Source organism: Silurus aristotelis, assembly GCF_946808225.1.
Source record: "Silurus aristotelis genome assembly, chromosome: 20".
Taxonomy (NCBI): domain Eukaryota; kingdom Metazoa; phylum Chordata; class Actinopteri; order Siluriformes; family Siluridae; genus Silurus; species Silurus aristotelis.
The window spans coordinates 6,964,999-6,978,460 of record NC_139593.1 but is presented as its reverse complement, the minus strand read 5'-3'; the positions used below and the strand labels follow the sequence as shown (position 1 = coordinate 6,978,460).

At 41.7% G+C, this 13,462-nt stretch overlaps 1 protein-coding gene across 2 annotated transcripts; it reads right to left on the bottom strand.

Annotated features, from left to right (window-relative positions):
- Positions 1-5,510: 5,510 nt before the first annotated feature.
- On the bottom strand, positions 5,511-13,169 carry creb1a (cAMP responsive element binding protein 1a). Of its 2 annotated transcripts, none has more exons than XM_083522856.1 (8): positions 12,871-13,169; positions 9,558-9,697; positions 8,554-8,700; positions 8,337-8,437; positions 8,120-8,259; positions 7,826-8,008; positions 6,760-6,898; positions 5,511-6,610 (listed from the first exon to the last, which is right to left on the bottom strand). In XM_083522856.1, the coding sequence occupies exons 2-8, from the start codon at positions 9,645-9,647 to the stop codon at positions 6,466-6,468; spliced, it is 945 nt and encodes a 314-aa protein (XP_083378982.1). In that variant the 5' UTR covers positions 9,648-9,697; positions 12,871-13,169; the 3' UTR covers positions 5,511-6,465. The 2 variants fall into 2 exon arrangements, with proteins under 2 accessions (XP_083378982.1, XP_083378983.1); XM_083522857.1 differs by having other exon boundaries at positions 12,891-13,112.
- Positions 13,170-13,462: the final 293 nt, after the last annotated feature.

Genomic DNA, 13,462 nt, shown 5'->3' with positions numbered 1-13,462 from the left:
CGAGCAATGAGAACTCGCTTATATAAATAACAAGGTTTATTTCTGCTTGTTTTGTCGACCATCTGTGCTGCACGGTTTTGCTAGATGGAGTCGTTGCATTTTTTTAGCTACACGCTAAACTAAAAGTTTGTTTGTGTGCAGGACAAACACCTACATCACTCAAATCAGACTCGTGAAGGAATGTCAGGTCATTATTATGGAGTTACCATAATGGCTCATTTGTAGGGCTAATCATTTGTAGGGTGGATCAATTCTAATTGTGAAGCCATCGCTATCGATCCCGATTGAGCGTAATGATCTCATTTGCCCAGAAACGGCATTCAAAGCAGCAGCTGGCTTGACCTATAAGCACATTCATTAGCATTGATTCAGCCTTTCATTCAGGACAGTCAGGATTAGCTTCTTTTACTTCACTTACCCGGTTACAACATGAACATAAAAGTGTTTGATAAATCTGATGGATGGATGAGTGTATGGATGAAATTATGTGGCACTACAAGCTTAGCTTTAAGTTCAGACATAAAACAGAATAATTGTGACAGGTTATAGAGGGAGGATGGATGGATGAATGGATAGATGGATGAGTGGGTGTGGCACTACAAGCTTAGCTTTAAGTTTAGACATAAAAGAGAATGAGTGGATGGATAGATAGCGAGGGGATGAGTGGATGGTTGGATGGCAAGGGGATGAGTGGAAGGTTGGATGGCAAGGGGATGAGTGGATGGATGAGCTGATGTGGCACTACAAGCTGGTCTTTATGGTCAGACAAAAAATAATAATTGTGACAGGTGGATGGATGGATGGATGGATGGATGGATGGATGGATGGATGGATGGATGGCGAGGGGATGAGTGGATGGTTGGATGGCGAGGGGATGAGTGGATTGATAGATGGCGAGGGGATGAGTGGATGGTTGGATGGTGAGGGGATGAGTGGATGGTGAGGGGATGAGTGGATGGTGAGGGGATGAGTTGATGGATGAGCTGATGTGGCACTACAAGCTTGTCTTTATGGTCAGACATAAAAGAGAATAATTGTGACAGGTGATAGAGGATGGATGGATGGATGGATGGATGGATGGATGGATGGATGGATGGAACATCTGAAAAGAAAAGCAACAACTGGCTTGACCTTTGTATACACTAATCAGCATTGAATTAGCCTCTTTACTTTTACACACCTGGATACGACTTAAACATCATCTAAAAGTGTTCGATAAACCTAAACACATTTCTGATGCTATAAATCGAATTAGGTTGAAAGTAAGTGTCAGTGAAGGAGGCTGCATGAGAGGCTTCATTCCTCCGTCACATCCTCTCTCTCTCTCTCTCTCTCTCTCTCTCTCTCTCTCTCTCTCTCTCTCTCTCGATCTTCTAATGGAATCTCTTCCAGAGTGATAACTCCATATTTACCATGATTGCGCAAATATCGAGTTGATGGACTTGAAATGATATTTACACATTTTCCTCTGGAAAATTTCACCATGCAAGTGTCTTTTTCCCCTCAAAGTATCTACTATATATGTGCATTGGTGCTTTTAATGTGTAAAAATACATTCAGCAGGCACTTTAATAGGAACACCTGCACTCTCTTGCGTATTCATCTGCATTGTATAATGAAAAAATTGCTTTATACTTGTCACATAAGGATGATAAAATAGGGTCAAAGTGCAGGGTCAGCTATGATACAGGGCCCCTGGATCATTGAGGGTTAAGGGCCTTGCTCAAGGGCCCAAAAGTGGCAGCTTGTGGCTTGAACCACTGACCTTCCTATCAGCAACCCAGAACCTTAACCGCTGAGCTTCCAGCTCACTATTGAATAGATTCTTTGAAGCTGACAGTGGGACTATAGTAACTCAAATAATCACTCTTTACAACTGTGGTGAGCAGAAAAGCATTACAAAATGTCAAACCTTAATGTGCTCCAAGAGCAAAAGAGCACCCCAGGTTCCTGACCGCCAAGAGGAATCCGATGCTACACTGGACACACAGGATGACTTTAAAGGCCGAATTTTCTTTTCACTTAAACTAGGAGACTCAAACCTGTTCTAGCATGATGATGCACGAACCCAGCTCCATGAAGATATGCTTTACATGGGTTTCTCCTACCCTATTGCACATGATGAATGTGAATGCTGACTGTACCCCAGGCCTCCTCACCTCACCTACATCAGTAAAACTTTCTTTCAGCTTCTCCCATTAGGGGTTGCCACAGCGGATCATCCGTATTCGTGATCCGCATGTTCGATTTGGCACATGTTTTTTACGCTGGATGCCCTTCCTAACGCAACCCTCCCTATTTATCCGGGCTTGGGCCCGGCACTAAGAGTGCACTGGCTTGTGAAACCCTAATGGCTGGGTTACCTCACCTACATCAGTACCTGACATTATGAACATCCTTGTGGTTGAATGAGCACAAATCTCCACAAGTACAATCCAATATCTAGTGGAACATCTTCCCAGAAGAGTGGTGCTTCAGAGGAAATGGGAACTAATGTATGTTTAAAAAGCAGAAATCAATATTATAATCAGGTGTCCAACAAATGGTTTTGTATTAAGAACTAGTTTTAATTTGTTCATTTTTATAGAAATGTATTGGAATCATGACTGATTATTATTATTATTATTATTATTATTATTATTATTATTATTATTTGTTCTTTCACCAAAGAAACCTATTTCTATTTAAAATAAGTAAATGCACTTCAAATATAACCATAAAATCCTGAGAAATCAGCAGACACTAACAGTAATATATGGAATATTAGAGTTTGGATGTGAGGTTTGCAGGAGAAATCACTTAGTGTTCTTAATGAACCATGAGGAGGAAATATTTGTGTGGGATTTCCAGGTCAAAGCTGTATTAATTTTGGGGAAGACAAAGCTAACAACAAATGATAAAGAAGTCTTTTTGAGCACTGATTAGTCACCTAGAAATTCATGACCTCTACATAATAAACACAAGAGCCAGAGGGCCTTTCTCTTATTTTCAGCATCTTGAAATGCATAATTTTCCTTGCTGGTGGTGCAAAGAAAAGTATTTACCCTATTCTTATGGAGTCCTGATGATTCCACATTCACAAGGTTAAGGCTTATTAGGAATGGCATCACCTCGGGTGGAGCGATCGAATCGGCTTGCAATGTCATAACATAAATAAAAAAGAAATAAATCACTTTTCTGGAACATCTCATAAAAAAAGATCATGATGCTGCCTGAATAGATGGTCCCCCTTTTGCTGCCAAAACAGTCCTGACCTCGAGCATTAACAGCATGAACTTCTTTAGCAGTGTGAGCTACAGGAGCTTATCGGTTGGTTTCGACCACACGGACCAGCCTTTACTCCCCACCCCATCTGCCCACGACCCTGTCGCCGGTTCACCACTGTTTCTTCCTTGGACCACCTTTAATAGATCACTGACCACTGCAGACGAGGAATATCCCACAAGAGCTGCATACACACATATATACAGTATTTCACAAAAGTGAGGACACTCACATTTCAGCAGTGATTTTAATATCTCCTCAAGGGACAATACTATAGAAAATATTTTAGTGTAGTCAATGTGCAGATTGTGTAGCAGTACAGATTTACTGCCCTCTAAATAAATAACGCAACGTACAGCTATTATTGTCTAAATAACTGGCAACAAAAGTGTGTACATCCTAAGTGATAACAGCTGTACGTCATGCAACCATGCAAAGCCACACATCCTATTCATCATGTTCATGTTTTAGAGTTAATATTCATGTTTTAATTTGTGTATCTTGTATTAGAGCAGTTAAAATGTGGTGCTTTGAGGACAATTCTCTCAGACTGACCACTGGATGTTCAACATGGCACCTCATGATAAAGACTTTCTGAGGATCTGAGAATAAGAGTTGTTGCTTTTCACAAAAATGCAGAGGCTATAAGAAGATCAGTAACACCCTGAAACTGAGTTACAATACAGTGATCAGGGTAATACAGAGGTTTTCCAAGACGAGTTCCATTCAGAACAGACCTCACAAGGGTCCATTATAGAAGTGCATCAGTGCTGAAGCTTCAAAAAACACACAAGTGCTGCATTGCTGTAGAGGTTGCAGAAGCGGAAGGTCCACTTGTCAGTGCTCAGACCACACAGCGCACACTGCAACATTTCGGTTTGGATGGCGTCCCAGAAAAAAAACCTCTTCTGAAGCTTCTCACAAGAAACCTGCAAACAATTTGCTGAAGACGACCCGAGTATGAATTAGTGGAACCATGTCCTGTGGTCTGATGAGATAAACTTGTTTGGCTCAGATGATGTCCAGCGTGTGTGCTGACGCCCTGGTGAGGAGAACCAAGAAAACTGTCTTGCCTGCAGTCAAGCATGGTGGTGGTAACATCATGAAAACTGCCTTGCTGATGGTGAAGCACCATGTGTCTAACATTAAGCAGATCAATGGAGGAGTGGACAAGGATCCCAGCAATTAAATCCCAGCAACAATCTGTGCAACTCTGGTGATTCCCATACCCAGGAGGATAAAAGCAGTGTGAGATAACAGTGGTGCACACACAAAATCACATTGGACAGTTTTGACATGTTCATTTAGGGCAGGGGTTACCAACCTTTTTGAAACTGAAAGCTACTTCCTGGGTACCGATTAATGTGAAGGGCCACCAGTTTGATATACACAGTTTTCAGTTTGATCTGAAACAACAAATTTGCTCAATTTACCTCTTATTATATGTTATTATTAATAATATTCATCTATGTGAAGAAACTGATCATGTTAATGATTTCTCATAATAATTATCAACAATGATTTAACAAAGTAGGAAACAGCTATTTTCGGAAAAGGCTCACGGGCTACTCATGTAGTCCTTGCGGGCGACCTGGTGCCCGTGGGCACCATGTTGGTGACCCCTGATTTAGGGTGTACTCACTTTTGTTGTCGGTTATTTAGACAATAATTTTCAGAGGACAGTAAATCTGTACTGCTACAAGCTGCACATTGATATCTAAGTTTAATTTCTATAATAGTGTCCATTAAGATACTAAAATGATTGCTGAAATATGAGAGGTGTACTCACTTTTGTGAGATACTGTGTGTGTGTGTGTGTGTGTGTGTGTGTGTATATATATATACACACACACACACATATACATGGTTTATTCTATTATTTTTCAACAAAAAACGATTTTGTCAATGATCTAAATGAGGAAGAATGTGCATTATTCACGTATCCTGGTTTGTGAGCTCATGTACACATGCATACACACACACACACACACACACACACACACACACACACACACACACACACACACCTACTACATCCACGAAACAGGAGGGATGAAATAACGTTTGGAAAGCGTGATCGATCTGCCGAATCAACAAACATACATTTTCAACAGGCAGAACCGACACTTTCAACGATCTGCCGCACGTGTAATCACGTGAAAACAATCGGCTATTTGTGTACCGTGTTCCGTGGGTAAGTAACCGATGATTGTATGCAGAAAATAAAACGTGGGGGGAAAAGCAGATTTAAAAACAGGATGCATGTAATATTTCATAATGGCAACATTTTTGATGACAGGAAACAAACATAACATGGAATTTTCAATTTAGAAGTGAGCACCAGATACAGATGTGTGTGTGTGTGTGTGTGTGTGTGTGTGTGTGTGTGTGTGTGTGTGGGGGGGGGTTTCAGGGATAATAGGCAAAAATATGAGATATATAAATTCAAGCACAGTGTGGCATCCGTTCGATGGGATGGATGAATAAATCATAAATGAATTTGATTATGAAAACCGGTACGGATAAGTAAATGTTACAGTGTCCTATAAAACATGGCATTACATTTGTAGCTCTTACACTCTAAAGCATATAAGCGTGTTTTTTTTGTTTGTTTTTTTTTACATCGAGAAACGTAGCTGGGGATGAAAGAAAGAGGCGAAGGCGCAGGTTAAGTGACAAAACATCCCATAATAGAAGCGTATACATACATATTCAATAGAATTATTTTTTGTTTCATATCAAAATAGGGTTCATGTGTTAGTAACAGAAGCACGTAGAAATTCCAATAAGTTCGTTTTGTTAATTCGTCAAAATCCCACTTGGTGATGTCGGACGATCTGCGTCTCCCCAGGGGAAAAAAACAAAACAAAGTCAGCGTGATTGAAGAGAGACGTGGTTATCCGACACTGGTGCATTGTGGGATCTCGAGATGAAACCAGCTCTGCTTAGGCGTCTGTTGAGTCGCTTTGGAGCTTTTACATGTCAAGACTTTTCTTTTTTTTTTTTTCAGTTGGCTTTTTTTTTTTATACAGATGTTGATAAAGGCATTTAATTTTTCTTATTTCTTATAAGCCGATATCTTTAAAAATAAAAATAAAGACAGATAGGAAAAGAAAAGACTGCTGCCCAGGTGCCTGTGTAAAGGGAAAGAGTCTCTGTCTCAATAGAACCTGGGGACAAATCGCAGTGTGTGTGTGTGTGTTATTCCGATTTGTGACAGTACAAGTCCTTAAGTGCTTTCAGCTCCTCAATGAGGGTTTTGTTCTGGTTTTCCAGCACGGCCACGCGATTCTCCAGACACTTCACGTATTCCTTCTTCTTGCGGCGACACTCTCGCGCTGCCTCCCTGTGGCCAAAACACAACAGTACACTCAAAGAACATGCACAGAAAGCATTCAAATGCCTCAGTTTTACACTGATGCTACGTTTCTCTCTAATCCCGTCAACCTCAAGATTTCAAACAGGTTTCAACCCCAGAGTGCGTATAAGCGGTACCTGTTCTTCATGAGGCGGACCTCTCTCTTGCGTGTGACCTCCTCGGTACCTCCCTGCCCGGACGCCATTACCACTCCGGGAGTGATGGTGCCTGACGATGCCGTGCGAATCTGATATGCCTGGACATCGCCGGACGCAGCTGAGCGATAGATAGATAGATAGATAGATAGATAGATAGAGAGAGAGAGAGAGAGAGAGAGAGAGAGAGAGAGAGAGAGAGAGAGAGAGAGAGAGAGAGAGAGAGAGAGAACACATTTTATCCACAAAAGCTACACAGGCTGTAAAAACAGGTATCCTCGACCCTCATTCTGAACACTGGCATTCCACAGGGCTGTGTTCTGAGCCCACTGGTGTATAACTCTAACATCTTTAATAAGTAAGCAGATGACACCACTGTGGTTGGATTGGCATACAGGGAAGAGATCCAAAGCCTGACATTAACAACCTGACTCTCAATGCCATTAAGATTAAGAGCTCATTGTGGACTTCTGGGCATCCAAAAGCAAGCGACACTCCCATATCTACATCGACGTGACTGAATTAGAGTGAGTTTCAGGCTTTAAGTTCTTAGAGGTCCACATCTGAGCATCTGTTCTGGCACCAGCATAATTCAGCTCTGGTTAGGATTGTGCACCAGCGTCTATACTTCTTTAGGAGACTTAAGAAAGTCCAGATGCCCCCAGGATTTTTACATTTTTGCATCATTGAGGGCAGCTAAACTCCATTTCGTTGCTGTGTACCTGACAAGGCAATGACAAAGATCCTTTATCTACTTATCTAGACATCTATCTATCTAGACTTGTAAAGCTATAAGTGATTGATTTGGACTGTAATTAATATCAAGTCTGCTACAATGGCTTTAGGATCGAACCTAATTCGCTATGGTCTTATGACCCGTGACATGTCTTGCGAACTGCTATAGAGAAACGTTTCAACACTCCGATCTGAGTAATAATCTGTGATCATTGTGTTGAGTTCTGTGTTTAGTCTCTATATTGCGTCGAGGAAGGATGGATTTATCCCACTGTATAAACAAACATATGTGTTTATATAGATGAGTGCTCACCCTGCACCACCACCTGGTTACTGGGCACCAGGATCTGCTGGCCGTCGCTGGTCTGAGCGTACTGCAGGATGGTGGCGCCCGACTGCGCAGCCCCTGTGTTCGTCATCGTCAAAGTCTGCAGGCCCTGAACGCCGTCTGTGCCGTTATTAGCCAGCTGGATGGCGCCGCCTTGTGTGATGGCAACTAAAAGTGGAAATAGAGCAGAGAGATGTTTACAAACGAACAAATATTCAACAGTGAACTGACATGAGCTGAATTCATTATCGTGCTTTATAAATACAAAAAAACACTTACTGTATTGTCCACTACTGGTTTGGTAAATGGGGGTGGGCACGGTGACTGCGGCTATAGCCGGCGCCGATTCCTCTTCGTTTTTTTCCTCCTCTATCCGCGGCACGGCTGGAGTGTCCGACGAGAGATCGTTCAAGATTTTTCTGTAAAGGAAAGAATTCCATTTTAAATCAGACTAAATACAAAAACCAGAGAGTTTCGAGACAAGAAACACACAAACCTGTAAGAGGGTCGTCTGGAAAGGATCTCTCTCCTTTTCTGGGTGTCCGTCACACTGTCCACCGACTCCTGCGAGTCCTCGCTCTCAGCAATGGTGGAGATCTGGGTGAAGACCAAACATAAAAAAAAAAAAAAAAAAACATGGTGGATTTATTAATGCTGAGGCAGGCAGTGAGGGGGGGAATCAGTCCTGAAAGCCATGAAGTTCTCTCGCTCACCTGTACGGTTTGGACCTGGGGAGACTGGATGACAGACGGCTGTGCGGCCTGGATCACCCCATGAACCTGCACCGTCTGACCGTTGGGCAGCTGCACCAGGGTGACGGTGGGCCCTGTGACTGAGGCCTGGCCTGCTGCTATGGAAACCTGTTTTACACACACGACAGATTACGATAACAGGAAATGATTGAATATATCTCATCCTTACAGCTGTTCCAGCTGTTTGTGGTTCTTCCCCAAACTGCAATCACAAAACATAAGTAGCAGTAACAAAGCCAGCTTCATGAAGATGTGCTTTCCATGGGTTGGAGTGGAAGATCCCTTGCTATCGAGCACTAACCCTATTGAACACCTTTGGGATGAATGTGAACGCTGACTGTACCCCAGGCCTCCTCACCTTCTTACCCACATCAAAAACTTTAACACCCTTGTGGCTAAATGAGATCTCAAAAATCTCCACAGAAATCTAGTGGAACATCTTCCAATAAATGTAAATGTGGAATGGGAAGTTCAAAAAGCACATGGTCAGATGACCACAAACTATTGCACATATAGTATGTTAAATATGGAAGAAGTCTCAGGTGTCAGAGTTTTGCCACCACTTGTATGCGAGTCCTCGGGTTTCTGGGTGTTGTGGTTTATAGGTAACATGAGAACCTGTGGGTTTTTATCTTATCAACATCAAGGCAATAGGAAGAAATGTCCTATTTAAAGCCGTGAAAAAGAAACTTGTTTTGTTACGTTCGGCATCACGTGTTGTTACATATATCTATAAACGAGAAGCATCAGCCATCGGACTGAACTAAAGTGCCAAACTTGTTGCCCCGGGGGTAAATATAGTACAGAGAAACCGAGGTTTATCTTTAGTCTGTTCAAGCTTCATAGAAAACCATGATGTCATGGCCATGTGGAATCCATGCACACATTTCTGTGCACACAGAAAAAAAAAAATAAATAAAAAAGCTATTCACACAATTGTAGATGTGGATAAAGTATCATCTCACCTGCGCCAGGGTGGCAATCTGCTGCGTGTCTGTCTCTGAGACAGCTGTCTCGCTGCCTTGTTGCACATCTGCTCCTGCGTCCATGGTCATTTAGAAACGTCACAGCGAGGAAACGAGGTGACTCGGTTAGCACGGCCTGCCTGGACCAGAGGACACGGGGGAAAAATTCAATTAAACCCAAGATGTTTCATACCTACAAAGTGTTTTTTTTTATATTTAACAGTGTTTAACATCAAGCCAGCAAACGTAGACAATAAATCGTTATACCATTTTGGTATACATTTTGTTTCGAACAGGAGAAACAGTAACTCTTCATCCTTTAATCTTCCGACTTGATTTAAGAAACTCTGCAAAAATTGCACATTAATATGGAGATGCAATTATTTGGATGATTTTTTTGAACGCAAACGCAGTTTAATCTGCAATGTACAAGTCTGATTGCAGCATAATCACATTGTGAAGTCAAACAATACCAACTGTGCGTGATGAACTGGTTAAACTACACCGCCAGATGGACAAAAGTTTGTGGACACCTGACTGTAAGATCATGCGCTTTTTGGACATCCAATTCCACATTTAATCCCCATTTGCTGTTATAAAAACCTCCACTCTTCTGGGAAGATGTTAGATTTTGTATTGTGCATGTGGAAATTTGTGCTCATACAAGGGTGTTAGTAAGGTCAGGTGCTGACGTAGGTGAGGTGAGGAGGCCTGGGGTGCGGGCCGCAGTCCGTGTTCACATTCATCCCAAAGGGTTTCAATCAGGTTGAGTTCAGAGATTTATAGCAGGAGATCTTTCACTCTAATCCATGTAAAGCGTGTCTTCCTGGAGCTAGCTTTGTGCACGGGGGCATTGTCATGCTCGAACACTTTTAATCTCCTGGCTGATATGAAGGGAAAGTTTTATGCTATAGCATCCGAAAACAACTTGTACAATCGTGTGCCTTCAATTATGTGGTAACAGTTTGGAGAAGAACCACAAAAGTCAGTTGTCCCAATACGTTTGTCCTTACAGTGTACGTCTCCAAGGTTTCTTTCGCATTGTATTGCCAGAGTAAACGTTTGCAGGAGTCTCCAGTGTCAGTGGATTATAGGTAACTACCAGGTAATTTCATGGACGTTCCACAACATTAAATTAAACTACAAAAAGACCAAAAAATTTACCATGTGTCATTCGTCAAATAAAATGAATAAAAAATAAGAAAATCAAGATAATATAGGAGGAATGAAACACTCGCACATGCCGTTATTGAAAAATGATCACAGTAACATGTATTTATTAAATATCATACAGGGTTGCTATAAAGCCACCTTTTATACTCAATTGTCAAGACAATGAGCAATTTCTTTCTTCTTCTTTTTTTTATTTTTAAAATAGGCAAAAAATTCTCATGTGTCAGATAAAAATCTAGAAATCACTGCTTATATTGAGATGTCTAATAAGGGTCTCTGGTCTGCAGTGATCATGTTTCTGTAACTGGAGTGTCCAGGTTTATATGTCAAAGTGCTTCAGGTTCATAGCAATAATAATAAAAAAAACCTGGACAGGAATAAACCACTTGGGAAGAACACAGCCTGTGTCACCAATAGAAATCTTTATTTGTGCTGTTCACGTGTGAATTCCGACGTGGCTCAAATCTACTAGACGTCATCGGCAATAAACGTAATATATAACAAAGAAAAAAAAAAAGAAGAAGAGAGTGAGCGAGTGAGTAAGGTTTGGGCGTTTGCTAAATCCGAATAGTTTCACGCGATCACGATTTCCATACGATGGCGTGAACGTTTTCCGGTTACGTCGATTAATCGATGAATCGCATTGCACTACAGGATCAGCTCTGAGATCTTGTAACGGCACTATATATCTTAAAATATAGATATTATATGTGTGTATATACATCCTCCGGGGTAATTCGGATGCTTGGTGATCTGTAATCAGATAAGTTTCAGTAAAACTTTGAAATGAATGCCTTGTCTAATCAACACGATCCTTCAAAACTACTATAACTGCACAATGTAGTGACTCCACTGGGTGTTTTTTTTTTTTTATCATAAATCCAGCTAATGTGGGTTCTATAACTTTCCTTTATTTTTTTTTAAATGGGTTTATTGGGAGAGTTAGAGCATGTTATCCATCCAGCAATCACGTCTGATCTACACTTTTTTTGGCGCCTTTTTTACTTCCTCATCCACGAACAGCAACAGGATTATCAACTCGCTGGGGAATCGACTCTTTTGAACAATACGTTCGAGGGAATCGGTTCGCAACGTTCGAGTCGCAGCCGCATCAAGGCAAACCCCTTTACATAAACCTCTAAAATGCATTTTTCCCCCCCGTTTTATGTTCAAAGTCTAAACTCTATAAAATAAAATACGACCTAATCTGTAGTAGGGCTGTATTTAATAGTGCTTGCACAAGCACTAATATCGTAATTGTATTATTACCGCATAAATAATTCATTAAAGCACGCTCACCTACAACGTCCATTTTTTTTTTGGAAGTGTATATTTTCAGTATTGTATGCAACACGCACCAATTAACCGAAAAATCTAATCGAGCGAATTTTTTTAAAATCGATTAATTCCAAATCGATTTAGATAAGCGTTTGAGAGTCGGTTCGACGCTCGGTCCGGAATCGGTTCAAATAAAATTGTGTCATTCAAACAAGAAATAACATTTATATATTATACTTTAAAAAGGACAAAAACATTTACTAAGGATTAAATAAAGCCTAGTGTTGGATGAGGAATAAAATATCGCGCTGTATTTATTTTAATAGCGGAGTGAAACCGCAGCGTTGATGCTAAACGGACTGTATGAGGGTGTAGTAGATATATAAAAAGCAGGAGGAGATATTCTGTGTGGAGATACATGATGAAGCTTCTCTTTTTAGATGTTAAAATGCTCTGTAATGTAGAGTTAGTGTGATAATGTGTATAAATGTGTACACACAGGGCAGTCAGTCAGTCAGTCGTGTTTAGCTAGCGTGCTAACGCTGCACGCTCGCGCGCTTCTGGGAGCCTGTATTTCCCGGTGCTAGGTGAGCTTAGGGTCGGACCGCGGCGTTACTGATACCAAATGCGTGTTAAATATATTTCTAGGAGTCCATCTGTCTTCCCTGAACACCCCCCGGGATCGGTGTGAGTCACTGACTGAATGCTATTCGGTGCAGCTCAGGCTGTGAAACAACAGCAGTAAGAACAACAACATGCCCACGGCCGCCATGATCGCTTTGTGTAGAGAAAAAAAACGCCACGACTTTTGTGGGGGAAAGCCAGACGCGCGTCTGATTTGCGCCGCGTATCTCCTCCTTACCCGCTGACGGACTCGCTTACTCGCTCTCTCTGTTCTCGCGTCACTCCCGGGCCCTCCGGAGCTCCACTTTTTATTCAGTCCGACACGTAAGAGCCCGCGTCAGGGTACACCTCCGCCGCGTCACCGCAGACAACAACAGCACGAAACTGCGGCACGACGCGATGTCGGCCCGCGCCGGAAATCGTCGAGCGCGCCCGAACAGGCACGAAGCACGGCCGGAATTTCCCGAAGGGAGCGTTCGGTCTCTTATTGCGCATGCGCAGGTAATCGGGCCCGTGAAGACGCACGAAAGCAACCCCCCCCCTCTTCATTCAACCCCGTGTTGCGCATGCGCCTGAACTCGCACCGTGATTGGATCACACTGGACTGCAGCAGCCTTTTTCTCAAAACAGCGAATATGATCGAAATTATAATACACGATTTAATTACTAGTCAAATGTGCAGGAAAATTGTAAAGGTGACAGTTAAAATGTATAATAAATTTGGAATAATTGGGAAAGAAAGTAGGAAATAAAAAATTGGGAAAGTGTTATTTATGTGTTATTACTGGTAACTATGCGGAATATAATATATGTTATAATATATTATATTT

Coding starts and splice junctions, on each gene's coding strand:
- creb1a (XM_083522856.1), bottom strand. CDS start 9,647: ATGACCATGGACGCAGGAGCAGATGTGCAACAAGGCAGCGAGACAGCT. Junction 8,260..8,336: donor TCCAGACGACCCTCTTACAG/GTTTGTGTGTTT, acceptor TTTCCTTTACAG/AAAAATCTTGAACGATCTCT. Junction 6,899..7,825: donor TAACCAGGTGGTGGTGCAGG/GTGAGCACTCAT, acceptor TCTATCGCTCAG/CTGCGTCCGGCGATGTCCAG.